The 19,930-nt window shown below is 45.8% G+C and overlaps 1 protein-coding gene across 2 annotated transcripts in view; it reads right to left on the reverse strand.

The window, feature by feature from the left end:
- Positions 1 to 19,930, reverse strand: part of GRM7 (glutamate metabotropic receptor 7) — a 309,474-nt gene that overhangs the window by 13,167 nt on the left and 276,377 nt on the right. Inside the window, exon 10 of one of the 2 annotated variants that reach the window (XM_075095592.1) lies at positions 14,417 to 14,504. The exons of the other annotated variant lie outside the window; for it this stretch is intronic. Within the exon in view, the coding sequence (XP_074951693.1) occupies positions 14,434 to 14,504 (71 nt within the window). The 3' untranslated portion in view covers positions 14,417 to 14,433. Of the gene's footprint in view, positions 1 to 14,416; positions 14,505 to 19,930 lie in introns of those variants that run through there. 2 annotated transcript variants of the gene reach the window in all.

Below are 19,930 nucleotides of genomic sequence, written 5' to 3' on the forward strand. Positions count from 1 at the left end.
TCTGCCTCTGAACTGCTTACGCTGATAACTCTGCCAGCATCGATAAACTCCTTGTGTTAAGCCGGAACGATGATCTAAACTACCTGCGGTAGAGAGACGCCGCTTTCAGCCTCCTTGGGACTGGGCTATAAGATAATTTTTATCAGCTACACCTTTGACTACTTTGCAAAGTATTATTAAGGTAGGTGCCTTCAGAGACAAATTCAGAGGCTGTTGTTAATATTAATTTGCCCATCTGAGCCGTGAAAAGAAAATATGACTTTGAGTCAAAGAACAGAGCCAGGCACATACTGTTTATGGCCTGAAAAATCACCATGTTTTTGCCGGAAAGATAACTGTAAGATTGAGGTTTTGAGTCAGGTAATAAGATTGCAATAGAAAAGGATTAGTTTTACCCTCCTAAATAAAAACTACAATCAACAAAGTATTGCATCGCTGAGGAACATCGGTCCTGAGCGTGTTTGGCTGCATCTGCCTCCTATCTCCTACTTGTCTGCTTTGCAGATAAAAACTTCTGGGTCAGGTGAAGTTTGAAAGTATCTCCAACACTGGGATCAAAGAACAAACAGCAGAAAGTCTTATCAATGCTTCCAGCAAATGAAAAATTGCAGAGAGGCTTAAAGGAGACGCGGCACGAGGAGCAGCCGTATCGCTGGCTGGCGATACGTGCGCTTAGCGGCGAGAGGTAGGCGGGGGTGAGGCTGGGGAGCAGAAGTGCCCTCCGAGCGGAGGAGGCAGTGGGGGCGCGCAGGGGGAGCGATTCCCGGCTCACAGCAGAGCCGCGCTATGAACTTCTGCATCGACTCGCTTCGCCGTGCTTCGCTCTGCGGGCAGGGGCGTGCAGCAGCCTCATCGCATAGCTAGGAACGTGCACCGGGCCTCAGGAAGTGTGTTTCCGAATCTTTACGAGATTATGGCAGGGAAGAAACAAAACCAATTCATATTACTCCTTAATTGGAGCTGACGGTACAGAAAACATGCTAATTTAAACTACGTTTAAACTGCTTCCCTTTGAATGCTGTGGACTGGAAAGATAACAAATAGTAGCAAATTATTTTTACCCGCTTAAAGTAATTAATAGTACTTTGGTTATCTTACCTGGAAAGCCAGGCTGTGTTGACAGCTGTTAAAGCCAAGTGTGAAAACAGTTTGCATGAAACATAATTAAAATTATGACCCGAGCAATCTTCTAAAACATCCCAAAGGAGTCCTGAAGTCAGAGCTATAAGAAAACGATTCCTCTCCGCCTCTTGACTTTGCTCCTAAACTGGCTCCTAAACGTCCTTGAGCGCCCCGTGCCCTTCGCTGCGCCTCGGCGGGGCCGGGGGCTCCGCAGCTGCCCCCGCTGCCCAGCACAGGGGCGGCGCTTGCCGGCTCTCCATCCTTTGCTGGAATCCTGCAGTGTGTTGTTCCCTTCTTTCCAGCTACCCAGGACCAGTACATAAAGCCCGACCCGAGCCCATCACTGCCTACACGGCACTCCTCTGCAGCCAGTCCTGCCCTAGCAACCCGCTGGCACCTCCCCGTGCAAATCCCACCGGTTTGAACCAAGCAGGTACACCAGTAAATATATGGTTATAAAGTGATCACGCACATAATCGTTCTCTTTCTTATACCCACATTCAGTAAATATAGCTCTGCATATCTAGCTACTTTAGCCATTCAATGATCAAAGAATTGAAAATGCTTTCGTAATCATTGTACTTAATAAAAAAAATAAAATCAAGAAATTGAAAATCCTGTGTAGCTGCTAAACAATAGGAATATAGGATTGAACCTTCCCCCACCACCCCCAACTGTATTCAGTTGGGGTTTCACACTGAGTTAGAGTACAGAGGTATCTTCTGTTTACTCTTTTCATGAATTACAAGCAAATCCATTATTTAGTCTGTGTAATTCCAGTTTTTTCCTACAGACTGGCCCCCTGAATGCAGCGGCTGTACCTCTGTGCAGCGCCAAACCGAACGCCTTGCTGCGACCTGGGCTCAAACAGATCAGCCCATTTCAACTACACAACTCTGCCACTCGCAGAGTCGGAACCAGATTTGTATTTCTCACAATTTGGAAACACATACTATTTTTTCAGTAGAAATCTGAAACCAAGACGACTCCTGGAGAGTAAACTTTTGCAGGATTTGGATTTTGCCTAAGTCAATCTCCCAGTCAATAAACTGCCCATTCACGCCATCAGTCACATTTCTGAGCAAACCACAGCTCTGCTTCTGACGTGCACGACAAGGGAACCAGGCAACGGGGAGAAAAACAACATCTCGCCAGGGGACTGTTAATCTGAAGCTATCACTGGATGCGAACGACAAGGTTACACCAAATACGCCCTCCCTGTGCTAGAGAAACAGGTCATAGTTTTACTTTAAATAACAATAAGTGTCGTATTTATTGCTCCATTTGTTCTTTCCAGGAAAATATGATGACAGAAAAGACTGAACAACCACTTCAACATCCCGTGGGTAACTGGTTCTTACTTGGTACATCCTCTCCTCTGAAGAGATGAATTTCCCTTGATAAACACTGGATGCAAAGCTGTATTTCGTACAGATTTTCATGGAGGTTTTTCACATCCCCAGGCACATTCTGCTTGCTCAGGGCAGTGACTACATCCCCTCTGAAGCACATTGTGCACCGGGGCCCAACCCATGATAGGACTCCGTCTGGCTTGTACTTATATTGCACCAAAACCTCCCTCCTGGGTTGTCTCCGTGTCTCTGAGTCAGTGTAATCCCAGAAGAAATGGGTTCCAAACCTTTTGTCAGGTAATTTCCTTAGGAAACCACATTTCGTCCTGCTGTGACACATGCAGAGCCCGGGGGGGACTTCATTTGGCTCCTCTACCCTTCAGGTGTGCCGGCATCCCCTGGGGATGCCCCATTGGCTGCATGGCACCTGCTTCAGCCAGCACAGGGTTTGCAAGGCAGGACCGCTGCTTGCAAGACCTGGGCTCTGTTAATCCTACCTCCAGAGAGGGCGTCTGTGGAGCTCCAGCCCTGTGATGCTACTGGCAAGACTGACACCATACGAACAGGAGTCTGTGCGGTACAGGGACGTCTGGCTATGGGCAAGATCCAGCACTGGGAGGATGACACTGTCTTACTGCCCCAAAAGAGACGAACCTTGCGTGAGAAAGTCCTCGTGGCAGGGGTGAGCGCCCAAGGGTCATCAGGGAGCAGCAAAGACACTCTTTCAGCATGAGACTCTGCTGCACATATTAAAAACCTTTTTAAGTTGTATTTCCCTAACGCTTTATAATTTGGCATACCGGCTTAAACCAGAAGAATAATACCACATTCAACTGCAGGTCTCTTGGCATTAGAAAGACACCCAAACTCCTGATTCTTCCACAGAGAATGCGTGTGTGCATTTGTTAGTCTACGTGGGTATCTGGGGTATGTTTGCCCTGGAAAGCAAACGAGGACTCCCGCGTGTGCACAGCAATCGCAGTCTTCGCCCCTCTCACCTGGGAAGACTGAACTACTTCAGCAGGGAGCAAAAGCAAGGCCATACCATTGACAGGGCGCGGTTCCTCACCCGAAAGAAACTCCCTTCCTTATCTTCAGGTTGGCCTTGCCTAGCTGGCAAAGAGTTGCAAGCAACAAACACCTTAACAGAAAAATCAAGGATGTTGATGAAGTGCAAAGTGGCTAAATTCACTGGAAAATTTCTTCACGGTATATAATTCTGTAATACAGTGCCTAACAAAATTAGACTCTGAGCTGCATGGTTAAACAGTACAATTTTGCTGCAATCAACTTTTAATTTTTTTTTTTGCAGAAAGTCTTGATTTCAATATCCTGGAAATGTTTAACAGCTGATATTAACAAGAGTACAGATGTAATGTAAGACACTCTATTCCACGGACATGATAAGCATCATGACAAGGGGTGTAACTATGGCAACTATATATTATTTTTCTTTCTTTTTCCACTGGACAGCAAGAACAGACTTCTCCCTAGATGCGGTGCCAGACTCTTCTCCCAGGTAAAACTCTGCTCCGAGTTACAGAGGAGTAACTAAGCCAACCGTCAGATCCCAGGACTGGAATGCCTTGCTCTCCTATGATGTGCGTCCGTTGTGTTTCATGGGCATTTACATGTATTTAGCCATTAACCTAATTCCTTTCCTTTTTTTTTTTTTTTTTTCCTATGGATAGAAAATAAAAACATGCCTTTGTTCCTTGCTGTCAGGCAGAGTTCAACCCAACAATCTCACCCCAAAGCCAAAACACCTATTTTCACGAACAAAAGGATGCTCTCTTCTTGAACGTAGCGCCATACGTCACTGAGAGATGCACACGTTTCCTTTCCTGAAGTCAATAAAGAGAAGAAAACCCTGTGATGTTTTCCGGAGACGCTGGGTGTGGAAGTGGTGCCTTTTTGCAATGAGAGAAACACCGAGAAAGACTAATTTCTTATGTGCCATTTTTTTGATTCGCAGCTGCTTACTGGCCCCCAAAACCCCAACCAAGCCCAGGTCCCTGCTGCACAAATACATTCCCTGTTTGCTATCTGTGTAAACATACAATAGTATCTATCTCACTTTACAGTATTATTTCATGTCAGTGACCCATGAATGCTCAGGTGCGCCTCGTGCTCGTTGTACTCACATGCTCCTTCAGTTCATCAGCACTGTCATTTCCCAGCGCCACACCGAAATTTTCTATGGGTTTGTTTTCCACAAGGTGACAAAATATATCAAGGCTCGGGGAAAATCACCAAAAATACGCAATGGCGCGCAGGGCCCGGCTCGTCTAACGTTACGGCCCCCCATCCTGCGAACCGCAGAGGCAAAGGAAACCCCTTGACCAGAGGCGTGACAGCTCTCGGGTGAATGTGGCTCTAACCGATGGGCGGTCGCTCGGGCACGGTTGATTTTGTGACAGCCGTCGTTCTTTTCTAATCCTGTTGACTGTAGCGCTCCTCAGCACGCTGTGTGATTTTGGGCCACCAAGGGGTTTTTCCTATTCTTATCTATGCAGTCTCTGAACAGTTTTCTTCAGGCTTGCAATTGTGCACACAGAAAACTGCATGGATTCACGCCTTCGAGAACGTCATTAACCTGTAAAATTGTTTATTTTCTGTTTTCCTGGCCTTTTTACTCCATTATTACTATGATTAGCTTTTTGACCTCGCCTACCAGATCTTCAATAGGTTTGTGAACAAATACTCTTTCAGCTAACGCACTGCCACTGGTTCTGCCTACTGGTGCAACGCTTTGCGCCTGCTTGCCTGTGGGCTGTTCCACAAAAGGCCGGACTCCGATGATTGGAAATATCACTAATCTCAGAAAAACACACAACAGGGAAAAAAGGAAAAGAAAAGAGCTTTTGTTCTGAGTAAAAACCACGGCACCAAGGTCTCCGGCTCTAGCACAGAACGCAAATCCCGACGGACAAATCCAAGAGGAGCGGACTCTGCTCGTTCCCAGCGGGCCGCGGTTCCCATTTCCTGCAGGGAAAAGGAGGCAGGGAGTGTTCCCCCTTCAGATCTGCTCGTGGGGGATTGTTGTTAACTGAACTTCCCCGCCACATATGTTCAGTCCTGCTCCTTCAGTGGCAGCTGTGAATAGACCTCCTTTGTACCTACGGGGAAAAAAATTTAAGTCTCTCATTTAATACAGGGTTTGCACCTAACCTTATCGTCTATATAAATTTCATCACGAATGTAAGCTACTCGCTCCTAAACCAGATGTTAGATGTCCTTAAAATAATTCGTTTTGCTGTCCTTTGCTCCCTGCAGTATGCAGCAGCTGTTGTGCTGCTAGCGGCTGTAAAACCATTGCATGGGAACTGAAGCAGAGCTTCTTCAGAGATGTTTTAACTCAGCACTGAATTTTTAATTTTTTTTTATTAAAAAAAAAAGGGAAAAATTAGAAAATTATACCTTGCTTTGATGAACAGGAAAATAAAATGTTACTGGCTGCTGCTGAGCGGGCCCACATGTGTAAGGGAAGAAATCCCTCCCCGCTATCGCCGAGCTGAAGGTAACCGGGTTACAGCAGGGAACGGCCACCAAGCATCAAATCTAAGCACCACCACTGCGCTTCACAGTCCATTAGAAATGTCTTCTCTCCCAGAATATTGCACCTCAAGCATGCACTGAAGGCCCTTCCCCCTGTCCTGCTGCAAACTGAGCCCAAATACTTGACTGCACTGGGGCTCGTCCATGGAGGCAGTATAGTGGGATGGGGAGTACTCGGGGCTTGCACCATGTGCACCGCCTCGGAAGTCAACCTGCAGCGTCAGTTGGTGGCAGCTGCTTGTTCCTCTCTCTAACTGTTGATAATAATAATTTAATAAATTCAATTAACTGATTGTAATAACCACAGGCAACCTAACATGGCTGCAAACCAGTTTTCTTAGCAGCCAAAAATCACCAACCGTGAACAAGGTCAAGGAAATCTGCAAAGACCCTGAACTGCAAAACCTCAGATTCAGCTCCCGTAAGAGGCCAAACCACGGTGCGAAGTTTAACGCGCGCTTCCTTCAGCCTTTGACTTAAAGGCTGTTAGTTGTTTTCTCCTGAAATCCCTCTCCAGCTATTTCCAGTCAAACTGTCCACACCCTCAGCCTCGGTGGCCAGACGACACTCTGCGTCCGAGTTTGCAAACCTTTCTTGGCCTTGGAGGATTCCTGAGTTGATCGAGCCTGGTTTTGCACCTGGGCTTACAGATCACGGCTGCTCCTGGGGGCTCTTTTGTTATAATGATAGCAGCAACAACAATTAAAGGAGTACACATCCCAGACGCTGCAAAATGCAATTCTAACGCTTCCTATTGCTTGGGTAGGGGAGAAAAGTATGACCCCAAATATTGCCATGTCCTATCCTGAGGCGATTCCAGAGATTTCGGTGGAATTGAGCTGAGAATGTCGAGTCTGATTTCGTAATCCTACAACTCTTTATGTGAGTCACCTCATTAACACAGATGAGGATGTGAGAGCAGGTAAGAGACTACAGCAAGCTACCACGTGAGCACAGCATCTAGTGAGGCCTGTCAAGGTGACATTTACCCTGCTCAGGAGAAAGAGAGTCATTATAAATATATGGAAGACAAGACAGCCAAAAGTCTTTGTCTTGTCCCTGATATTACAGTTTATTAATTTGACAAATTCTCCCTGAGAGGATGTAAGGACTGATAAATTAGTCAAAGGGAGAACTCAGCACTACTAAGAGTTTATTAGGCAAAAAAAGCGAGAGAGAGACTGGTCGTAAGGTATAATGATATCTGCAAAATTTACAGCTCACTCTTCTTCCAAATTTCCTAGGAAAAAAGATCACATAAAAAGACAAACAATGGAACAAAAGAGGAATGCTAATACTGATATACTAATTAATGCTCTTTTGTGTCTTAAAGACATACATCTATCTATAACTTTATCTGTAGATATCTAATTAATATATCTATATTAACAGCTATCCAAAGCACTCACAGCCATGAATAAGGTGTTTTACCTAGCGTTGTTCCAACATCAAACTATAAGGCGATGGTTTAAGTGCATAAATAATTTCAGTTCTTAAAAAAGGAAACACTCTGACACTTCCCTGCATATTTACAAGTCTTGTATCGTGTAAGTCATGAAAGGTGCGAGACAGCCTGCAGAATAATTGATATGGGAGCGTGCAATTATGTGAATATATTAAAGTGCGTCACCAAAAGTAGGTATACTGAGATGCAAAAAGAAAGTAATCCCCAACCGTTCAGACAAGAGAGGGCCTGGCACAGGCTGCACCTGGAGGCTGCAAACTCCCAGGGTCTCATGGCACCTACTGGCTTGTTACTGGCGCAATGAAGAGTTTTTCCAGCAAAATTTCCTGGCCATATAACAATATTTTATAAAAATAGTAATCTCATAAGTAGCTGGAGTTCAGCTATGCTTAACGAAGACAAAGGGTGAAGACTTGGCTTCCCCTGACCTACCTTTAGATCTCATTCAAGCAACAGTGGCAAAAGACTTATTTCTGAGAGGTTTTAAATGAAACCTTTAAATAACACATACCGCTCTCAGCCACACAAAGTGCATCATGGTTTAAAAAATACAGACCCATTGTGAGGGATACCCTTCACAGTGTGAAGTGTCACGAGAAGAGTCTAACCTGGCATTGCCAAGGAGGCTAACCGCAAACGCCTTGTGTCGCTCACAAGATGGCCAGGGAGAGAATAATTGCTGGCACTACTTTGCCTGCCGGGCAACAGGATGCTGTCATGGATATATAAAACCTGAAGGAAAACATTGATTTAAATGGATATTGGGACCTTGAGAAACTGGTAAAAATTAAAATGCAAATTGAATGCACAAATGCAAATGGAGGGGGGAGGAATTAACGTTCTTGGAACAAAAATCCTGCTTTTTCCTTTTTTTAAAGGAGAAATCGATGGCCCCAGGCTGGTCGCTGTCGGGATGGGGTGCTGTCCCATGGGGAACGGGGAGGGCTTTGTGCTGCCCCGGAGCTCCCGGCCATGCTGGTGGTGAAGGGTCCGAGGTCAACATCGGAAAGGGAACTCACCAAAACCAAAGAATGTGTCAAAAACATCAAACAGCACATTTAAGTTTCACTTGTCACTCCTCAGAGTGCACCAAACTCTATCTTCTGTCCCCCATATTGGTCTCAAGGCACTTTAGGTCTTCACATCTTCATCTCTTTAGAGGTTGCATCTGTATAAATCTTTTAGTTTAAAAAGTAAATAAGACAATATCAAACCAGCAAAATTTTACCCATGGAAAACAGCCTCGTTACAGATACCCCTTGGTGTGTACAAAATTAAAGGTTGTTCAACTCTTCAACCTCATCAAAAATAGTTGGGCTACAACTTGGAAAATATGTGCTACTGCATAAGTAGCTTCTGGAATAAATACTTACATGCCAGTTTCCAGCCTAAATTTGTAAAAATACCAGAGTGCAGGGAGCCTAATGGCGTGTAGAAGGGAGCTGTTCCTTGATCAGATGCCAAGAAGGCATCTCTTGATCGGTGTGTGCGTGCTAGAGATGTGTCCCTAACAGGGAGTGACAACTGGGAAAGCAGCTCGGGAGAAAAAGTACGTGGTGATGATAAGAGGGAGAAAAAAATCACCTCTGAACTGTAGAATATGGAAAATATAAAGTGCACCTATGGTTCATAGTGTGGCACAACAGCAAATTGTCTTTTAGCTGCTTTATCAAACTATGTTATGCAAAATTACATAAAAATAAGAGTTAAGGTTCCTGAGGGGGAGCAATTACAATACAGTCTGTCGCAAACACATCTTTCCTAAAGCTTTAGTAAGTGCTGCCTGATCAACGTTGAGCAGTATTTCTGCAAGTCTCCTGAAAGAAACGCAGCAAGTCTGGCCCTGGCCGCCCCCTCCAGCCGACTGGGTAAGGGGCTCCGACTGCAGCGCGTGGGACTGCGCCACAGGCGGGAGGCGGGACACGGTGCACGATGCAGGGAGAGGCACCAGCCCCGACGCTGCAGCCACCTCGCTGCGAGAAAATAGCTGTTCCCCCCATTTCCCATTTGTTGCCTGGGCATAGAGTCACGGAGGGGTTTGGGTGGGAAGCGGCCTTTAGAGGCCACCCAGCCCAACCCCCCGCAGTGAGCAGGGACACCTGCAACCAGAGCAGGTTGCTCAGAGCCCCGTCGAGCCTGGCCTTGGGTGTTTCCAGGGATGCGGCATCGACCACCTCTCAGGGCAACCTGTTCACAGTCCTTTGCACCACATCCAAAACAGCTCTAAGAAGCAGTTTAAGTATCAGTTCAGAACAGGGAAAACACTCAGGTTTTGCAGTAAAAAGTAGCTGGAAACAAAATGCAAAGCCGAGCTCCTGCAGATGAATGGGACCTGCCAACTCCTAACCCCAAAATCAGATTTCTATAGTTCAGAACACTCACGTTTTCTAACCTAGAGGAAACCAAGGGAAGTCTGTGCCCTTCAAGAACTGAGCCTTCCTCCAGAAGGGGGAGAGAAAACCAGTTTTAACTGAAAAACTTGCTAAAAATAAGGAAGTGAATTTGTTCATACATTTTATGCTTGAGCGCTTCCACTATTGCTTGAAATCGTTCTGCAGATGAAGACTTACAGACCATGGCGATGCCACGCTGGGCGGCGGAGGCGGGCGCCCTTGCGCGGACTGAGGGCAAACTGTGGGGCTCTGCACCCCCAGCAGCGCCCGGGCCACCCCCGGCGCCACTCGTCCCGTGATCAGCCAAACATGGTGGAATCTACCATGTCAATGAAATCATTTACAGCTTGGGAAATGGGAAAATATGTATTAGGGACCAAGCTGGGGTGTTGCACAAGCTAACTTGGAGCTTAATCTGTGCAATAGTTTTTAAAATAAACATATCAGAAGAAATTTATGCTAAATTTTTAGCTTTTCAGTAAGCCATTCTAAAATAAAAATAGATGCAGTGAAGACCTGTCAAGGTCTTTTGCTTATCAATTTTGACTGCAAATTCTCATTTCTTAGCAGCCTCCACTGAACAGAAAATCCTTCAAGTGAGGTTAAACACAGAGCACTTTCTCAGGATGAAACTAGCCAGATTTAAAATGAAAATGACGCTTCAATCCAGAAAATAATTATTCTATACCACATACTCTCAGGCGTGACAAGCTACAGAACATCACACAATTTGAACCCAAAGCCTTCAAAGAGTTGCCCGGCCCCCGGAGATGCTGCTGGATGGTGTAGGGGGCCCTGGGGTGCCTCGGCGTCGCTGGGACGCCATGCAGGAGGGGGAGAGGCACAGAATATCCTTGGCACTAGAGGGTAACTCAAACTATTTACCTCTTTCAGCATAAGCCCACGATCAGTTTGAAACCCTGTCATGACTCACATCACAACAGCTCCATTATAGCTTACTCCAAGTAATTGCATATATATTCTGGGAGAGATACGACCAAGAAACGTAACGACTTCACACACCACGGTGCTGCACATACCTTACAAATGATCTCAACGCTTTGCAGTCACCAGGGAAATTTCTCTGTGTACAGGTTAAGGAAGAAAATTACTTGTAAAGGAACTGAAAAACTTTTGGAAGCAGCACACTGCGCCCAAACCCTGGGAGGAGAGCCCCTGCCTTGGGCTGTGGCTGAGCTGCCCTCGCTTGTAGTGGGACTATAATTGTTCAACAGCCTCAGTGGCGTTAACGGCCTGCTCGGTAGAAGAGCCGACCCTCCCGGCTCTGCCCTCGCGGAGAGGTACGTTTCCAAATTAATTCTCTTAGTACTGGAGACCTGCTCATTGCCCAGAGTGGCGCACAGGACCGGCGGTGGGGAAACCCAGGGCGAATTCAAGAGGAATGCCGAGATCAAGGGCCTGCCAGCTGCAGTACAAAGTTCAGACAACAATTCTGCTGAGCAGGAGGCTGCTCCTCTTGGTCTCCTCAACCCCTCGCAGCTGAGCGCTGCGGCACAGAGCTGAGGTGGAAAGGTTAGCTGCTGTTTGAAAATCCGAGGCCAGAGCCTCAGCTAATATCAATTGATGTTTCTCCTGCAAAGCAGCGGGACCGCTGTGGTTTAGACACGCTCAGCATCTGGCCTGGATCGAGTCAAAGTTCAGCAAAAAAGACAGAGGAATGATAAAAGGTAGCTGATGACTTGCAGTGTTTCACCATCATCCCTGCTAAAACAGCTTTAAATGCTGTTTTAATGTTTAAATGCTTTAAAGGACTACCAGTACTATCTTGTTGCAAAAAGCAACCGAAATAACAATGCCCAGTTAAAACAATCCAACCGAAAAGGCAGGGGGACTCTCTCCATTTAGCCTCTCCTTGACCGCTTTTATAAATGTTATGACTACAGAGCACAGCAAGCTCACGGGCATCACTCAGGTCCTTCCCGGAGCAAAAAAGCAACCCACAACATGGTTTTCTTTGTCCTTCTTACATGGAGGCGAATCCCAGTTAAACAGGACCTGTTATACACGGGGCGAAGTGCTCAGTAACTCCAGTGCGCTGAAGGGACACGCCAAAGCAAGCCACAAAGTCTTTGCCCCAGCAACAAACTCACTGACCTTGGCATGAAGCGTCAGGCTGCTGCCCTCAAAACACGGTGGTCCCTGCTCCTCCAGCGCGGAGGCAGCCGAAGAGAGGAGCGGTCTTCCCGGGACCCACACGATCCCGTCTGCAACGCGTAAGCATCTCCCCATCCCCGCCCACGGGAGCACATGGGTAGGGGAGCGTGGCACCTCTTGCTAGCCTTGCACTGGGAGGCCCTGAAAGCCCGAGGGACGGACCCAGGCCTTTCAGATATCACAAGCACTTTGGGCACTGGACCTGAAAGCATATTGCTTGGCGATGGCTCAGGAGAACAGCGCTGCAGATGTTTCTACAGTACCAACTGTGACTCTACAAAAGCATCTGGTTTTTCTTTGCCTTGTTCAGGTGACGGACAATTTTCCCTGGCCCAGATACCATGTACAGTGTTTTAAGCCTTCTATTTCCATCAGTCTCAACAGTAAAGAAGTCCTATTTGTCACTCACGGGAAGCAATTTAAAAGCATTATAAATGCACCTCTCCGTGCATCACCCAGCAGAAAGTGATAGAGTCAAGTAACGGCTTAAGTGCTGTGTTCATACCTGCGCACAAATATGTGACTAGCAAAACAAGTGTCAGTTTACAACTAAGTTGATGTTTTCCTGATATCATTGCTTTGCTTTTAATACAGCATGTTGTTTCTTGCCGGTTTTCGTTTGGTATTCCTGGAAGAACAAATCAAAACATAGCAACTGAGCTGCAGCGACAGCCCAGCTGGAACAGAAACGCTTGTGGGTGAGGAATGGAAAACAATACCTGTCGCAGAGGAGCACTGGCGTGGGTAAGACCATCCTCGAGCGCAGCATTTTTCGTAGCGTGGCGTGGCCCAAATTTTAAAATCTGCTTAAAGAATCGGAGTGGCCAATTGCTTTTTATAGGACTTGGATGACAAAATTATTTGTGTGTCTCTGCAGAGAGCAATTCCTTACGTTACACGGTAATGGTACATGGGAAAAATATTTTTTTGAAATCTCTGTGAGCTCCTAATTCTTTCAATTTTAAGCATTTTTAAAATTTTATTTAAAAAAGTGATTTCTCCTGAGAGTTAGGGTCTCTTCTATCTCCCTCCTATTCTTCTCATCTCCTTCCCTTTGCAATTTCATCTCCACATAGTCACCCTTTACTCTTTCACATTTGATTTGCAATAATACTTTGAGTAGCCCCTTCTCTCCGACTACTTTGTTATATTTCCCTCGACACCAGCCACCATCAACCTTTCTGACTCTGGCCCTCCAGGTCGTCCTGATGTTCGTAAAGAGCTTCACGCCTTAAATAAGGCTTTCTGCCTGAGCTGTGTGAGTTAGACTAATGGGCACGATTCAAATACAGTGAAAAGCAATTTGAAGACTTCTCAAGAACTTGAGTTGAATTGAAACCGGAGCTGTGGCAATTTACACCAGCTAAAGACATTAGTATTTTTTTTCCTGTGACTCAGAGACTCAATTCAAGCAGCATTCCTACCTTCCCTGATACAAGTTCTCACCTATTAGAGATGAGCTAAACGTTCTGAAGGTGGCATATGGCAATTTCTCCCAGCACCAACGGCACAGCGCCGCAGCGACCAGGCCAGCACCTTTCATACCCCGGCAAAGCCCCAAAGGAGCGGGCAAAGCTGCCTGAGCACACACATGGAATTGCAGATATGAGAAATATTTATTAATCATCGGTAGTCATTTGCCTCCAAGATCAAATGCTTTCTCATTCCCCTAATTTCACTAGAAAAGCAGTAATTCCTGGCTGATAAAGTCACAAATACGAAATCAGCTCACAAGGTCACCACGCAGGCAGCCACAACACTTAGAAAAAGCCAGCCCTCAAAAATTGTTCACTTGTGGTAACTCAGGAGTGGTCACTGGGATCCCCCACGGTGAAAAAATATATTTTGCAAACTTATTACAAGCAATTTATAATTTGAGGGTAAAGAAGGTTGCTCGCACGTTAGCAAATGTTATTTTTATGCTGCCAGGCAACCCTGCTGGCAAAGCTGCTAGAAATGACTCAGAAAACATTTTGTTAGTTGTTAGATCTGATTGCCATAATTAACTTTTGATGATTTGTTTGTTCCTTTTTAAAATTCTTATCAAATATCTCCATCTTCAGAGGCTTTATTGGGATCCACCTCCACTGGTGGGAAGTAGAAGACCACCAGTCCCTCGCTTCGCTGGGGCACAGCACAGGGATTAAGACCACCCAAGTCCTGGGTCTCCCCTTTTCAAAGCAAGCCCTTCACATGGGACCTTCGCGTAATCGATACGTGAACAATTTTTAAGTTAGACACATGTCTTAACATAGCTGCACTAATGCGCATTCCTCATTTATGTATATAATAATCATCATCATCATAACTTGAGAATAAAGTAATAAGAAGCTAGATTTTCCTTACCTTTTTGGAAAGCAGGCAAAAGCTATACAGTAGGTGGAAGAGTGTACCAAGTAACAGATTTTTGAACACTCTTTCTTACTGGTGGTATGCAGTCTACAGGAAAAGTAAATACATTGGTATGTATAATAAGTCTGTTCACAATAAATCCTTCAAATTTTGCCCTGTCATGAAGGCCGTGACATTAATCCAGCTGAAGAGCTCAGATTAGAGCAGCGATAGTGGAAAGCTGAGAGGCGCCACTATATGAAATTAAACTCCGGGTTAGAAATAAATGAACCAGTTCGCAGCAGTTCAGGTACCTCTGAACATGGGAGCAGCTGCTCAGAAAAGAGCGGCTCTGGCTGATTTTTTTCCCTCTCCCCTGAACAAACTCTGGAACTTTTTTGGCTTTAGTTTAAGACTCCCCAGTCCTTCCTCACCCTTGCAGTTACTCTCAGGTTCCTTGGCATCATCAACAATCATTTTAGGTTTTTTTCCCTGAGAAATACGTAGTAGGCGACGTCATGTCAGTGGTGTTAAGGATGAACAGGGATGAATGCACGAACACACCGGGCACGGCATGGGAGCGTTTGCGCAGCGGTGCCTGCGCGTCTGTCCGAGACAGGAGATGCTTGTGTTCCACATACGCTAGCCACAGTTGACCGATGGGAAGCCACAACGTCAGCGTCCGTTCTCAATGCGGGGAGAAAACCGAGGACGGACACGCGCCGCTCTCACTGCCGCTGCCACAGAGAGGAGCCGACAGCGCGGAGGAAAGCACTGCTTTGAAATAGAACCATGCAAACCATGCCTGGTCTGTCTGGGGGCAACGGGCAGCAACTGCACCTCGCTACTGGGAACCGAACTGACTGCCAAGTGAGTTCTGCTTAGCGTTAAATAAAGGAGACAGAGAAAAAAACCCATCTTGAATATGTCTGCACAAGTACCGAGCCCTCAAAGCACCTGCTAACTTAAAAGTCACAAACTTACAACCCTGCTGAAAATTAGACCCATATAAGCTTTTAGACCTTAAAGTTTTCGGGCTAGTCCATGGTGACACACCATTCCTTTGCCTCTTCTCACCAAATCTCAGCTAAACTCCTTGGGGAAAGCGGTCTCCTCCCACGAGCTGCTCTTCCTTGCCGAGAGCTGTTCGTCACTTTGATGCGCTCGGTCTTTGCCACGGAGATGCTGCCCGCTCCTGTTCGATGCTCTATACTGCGGGGCTACCCTGCAACACTCGTCATGATCTCAATGCTTTATCAGTAGAGCACAGAAAAGCGCCCCCAAAAAGGGGGTATCTTGACCACGGCCAACCTCATAGGCTGTGAGATTTTTTCCATAAGACTGGAAACGGGGACCCTCGAAGACCAACACTCCCTGTGCTGCCAAGTTGCAAAAGACCCTACCCCAGACCCTGCAAGAAAACACCTTCCCAGAAGAACTGCTGCCAGGAAGGACTGGGCAGCTGGGTTTCCTTCTCATGGCTGCTTCCAGAGGGAAATGCGTGACAGCAAACACCCTTCCAGTAAGGTGTGCTCGTCCAGCCTGCGAGAAGCACGACCTCCTCATTACCAAACAACTGAGATGCTGATTTCCCCGTCGCTGTGTTTGGTAAAGCCATGAATTAAAGCAAGCTGTTACAGAAAAGGAGCGATTACATGTAAATCTCGATATAAGTTAAGTACGGTTTGGAGGTTCAAATGTTTTTCTCGTAGTCTGACACTCTGCTCTTGCAGCAGAAACACAGACAACCGAGCAGAAGCACTCACTATCTGTTCAACTTCAGACTTGATGAAAAGCATTTTCTCAGGGTGAAATTCAACCAAAGACACATGAGAGCAGAATGAACTCGTTACATGGATGAAAGCTGCTGTGAACCAGACTCTGCTCATCTGAATCTGATGCAAACATGTATTAGCAGGAAAAAGCTGTTGAATGAGTACAACATGCACATACCAGATGGCAATCTGGAACGATTAAGACAGTCTTTATAAGTAACACAGTTTTAGATGGAAAAGCTTGGCCTTAATTTGTCCCATTCAGCATGAAAGCCCTCTCAGGGCATGGCTGGGGAGCTCAGCTTGTGAAATGTCTTGCTTCCCATACATCCTAAATAAAAAGCTGCAACACAGCGAGTGTCTATTGCTCCTGATGGGTGGGATATAAAGTCACTGCATTTCAAGTGCTTTTCCTCCCACGTTAATGCAGTTTCTTCTTTCATACTCACACTAAAACCCCAGTGCTTGAGCCCAGCTCTCCTAAGTGCTCTGCACATTTTTTCTGAGCTCAAATTCCTGCAGATCACCCGTGAGTCGTGTGCAGCGTCTCCACACGACGCTCAGCGCCGCTGCTGAGGACCACCTGCTCTTAGGAAGCCGCTCGGGTAATTTATCCACCTCCTAGTTTTGCATGCCCATCTTCAGCTCATGAGGCTTCTTTTAAAGTTTACCAGGTCATGGAGGTTATGTTCAAGGCTTTTTTTTCTCTAAAACCACCCACATTTTCCTTTTGGTTTTCACTCTGGCATGTAAGTAGGACAGGCCGTAAATTTGGGCTTAGTCACCAAATTCCCCAATGTTTGGAGGTACGTGAATCCCGTGCTGGTGGCTCAACTTAATGGTTCTTCGGAGATAGGAAATATTTGTGTATTTTCGATAGAAATGGCAACTCCAGTCTCCAGCACCTGAGCAAGCCATGGACAGCAGCATCACCAGGAAATACAATAGAAAATCAAACTGGAAAACCCAACTGTACTTTTGCACTTGCGAGAAAACGCTCGGTGGCCAGATCTGCATCTAAGCTAGCTTTGCACAGTGCTGATGAGTCTCAGGCTCATCCTTTAATCCCCCTTCAATGAATTTACTCTCGGCCTGACGCAGTGAGCTCCGGGGGCACCTGGCCCACAGCTCCCGATCAGGACCTCCCGTCCCATCCCTGCGCTCCTCGGAGCCGCGGGTCACAACCCCAGAGGTACCTGCTGCGGCTGACCCCCTCCCTCCGCCGCGGGAGGTAACTGTTAGCCATCGCTGGTCCAATTTAAATTTGAAAAGGCATTATTTTTGTTTTCTTTTGAAGAAAGATATTTGAGATTGAAAAAAAATGCTCATAGCATTGATGTAAATATATGGGGCAAGTTTTTTATTCGCATTTCCTATTTTCCAATTGGCAAAATTGTGAAAAATCTCCCCATCCGCTGTATAAAACATTTTTGTGAGGTTAAATTGCTATAAAAACATCAAACCCTTATTTATTTATAGAGAATATTCAAAATTTTACTGAAAGTGTGGGGAGTTTTGCTTGGATGGTGTTGCTCTTTTTGAGCTCATTAATAGGGGTTTCAGTTTTTCCGCCTAGAAATGGAGATGTAAGCACTTTTTTTAAACAAAATACTTGAATTAAAAAAAAAAAAAAAGAAGAAACCCAATTCAGGCATACAATGACTTACTTGTATAGACATACACGCCGAATGTTGCCTGATTAGGGGGTTGACTGACACCTATTGAAGGCTATAGGAAAACTCCCATTAACGGCAGTAGTAGCCCACACTGGGTCTAAACGTTCCCAAAGACTTTAAGTACAGCAGTAGTTTATTTCATTTGATTTTCTAATGGTTTTTGTTAACACACATATCCAAAGAATGAAATAGTAGTGGGAGGTGCAGCTGAGAATATGAGCAGATGGTACTATATATATATATATATATATAAAAAAAAATAATTAAAAGATTTAAACAAAAATTTATTTTCCACACCATAAAAAATTTGAAAGCCCGGAACTTGCAGAAGGACATAGAAATTAATCCTATTGCACATTTGCTGACTGCCCAGGTTGAACAAACAAATTTAGATGCTTTAGAATCCTACGCATAAGCAAAGGAGTTCACAGAAAGCCTTCTACCTTCACGCACACTACTGTCGAGTTTGGGAGGGTTTTATTCCCAGTGGACTTTAATCCAGCTTTAAATCAGTGTTAACAAAACCAGGACTGAAGGCCGGGTGCTTAAGGCAGAAAGCGGTACATCTCAGCAAGCAGGGGGATTCCGCCCCTTACTTCTGCCTCTTAAAAACATAAAAAAAATATATTAAAAACATATAGTGTATAGCCTGGGGTGAAGAAATGCTGCATGTTGCCAGGAATATGACGGGTTAAGTAAGCAATATTTCTTTTTAATAAAAATATCTCCTACTCGGGGAAAAAACTGACTGTTCTTTGGTGAGGGGGTGGGGGGAATATTCTCCGAAGTCTGACAACAGCAATAAGATGCAGCACAGGAAAAATGAGACCGGGAGGGGAAACCTGGAGTAGGGAAGCCCCGAGCTGTAGTTCCCACAGGGGCCACCTCTGCTTCTACATCGAACATTCCATCACCAGGACTTTTTTATTTTTCTCATTGTTCAAGTCTCTGAGCAGAAATGTTTAGATTTCACTTTTTTCTGGAGGACAAACTAATTCCAACCCATTTGACCAGAACAGCAATTGGTGAAACGCAGCTCAGCAACACACACTCACCTGCCCTTTCCCAGCTGGCCTTCAAAGTGGCCCCCTTCCCTCCTCCCCGACCTCTCCCTCCATCCTCAACGGCCTTTCCCGCCCGGCCGCCTCGGGGACCAGAGGTGCCCGGCCACCTCGCGGTGTGCAGGTGGAGCGTGCGCAGCGGGGGTTCGACCTCGGCGGCAGCAGCGCCACGGCGAGGAGCAGACTGAGAGCAGAGACAGCGGAAGGGGCTCCTTCTCCGTGGCCAGTGTCACCTAGCAGAAACTTGACTCGGCAGGGGACCCTGCGGCTCTCGCTCTTGCTGGGTAACACCCTACTGCGGGAAGTATATTTATTTCCTCTTGCGGCGAGGCCTCAGCTCAGTATGGCTGGAGGAGGCATAATATGGTCCTTAGTTTATAAGAAGCATTTCCTCACTGTCTTATGTCAGAATCATAGTTCAGCTTCCAAAGAAAGATGTCGTTTTGCCAGCTAGAAGGTATTTTGTATACCTGCATGATAAGGCATCAGAGAAAAATACTCAAGGAGTGAATAAAGGGAGGAAAAGTGCTGTGTCAATAATTTGCTGGCTGTTTCCACTTTGCTTTGACAGCAGAGTTTCTGCTTTGAGGCAGATCTTCAGACGGCAGTTAATAGACAAGAAGTGGCAGGGATTTCAGCAGCAAATGGATGAACGGATCATGGGCAAGGAAAGGGCATTTCTCCACATTCAGATCTGTTTTTCATAAAAACTGCAGACATGTCTAAACCTTTCCAATATGCTACAAAGTTGTGCAGCTGTCTCCTTCCTCAACTCCTTCCAGATTCAAATGCAAATCAAATTTGATGGCCCCAGTATGTAATTTTGTGCTACAATATACCATGCTACGCGCATTAAGGAAACTGGAAGCATCTTTTCGATCTATTTTTCTTTTAAATCAGTGGCAAGATTTGCATTCACTTTTATAGGACCGCATAAAGTCCTTAAACGGGAACCTTCAAGGACTGTGAGATTTCTGTAAAGAAACTTTGCAAGAAACAGAATTATAACTCAGGTTAGCAGA

The sequence above is a fragment of the Phalacrocorax aristotelis genome, chromosome 6 (genome assembly GCF_949628215.1).
Source record: "Phalacrocorax aristotelis chromosome 6, bGulAri2.1, whole genome shotgun sequence".
NCBI classification, from domain to species: Eukaryota; Metazoa; Chordata; class Aves; order Suliformes; family Phalacrocoracidae; genus Phalacrocorax; species Phalacrocorax aristotelis.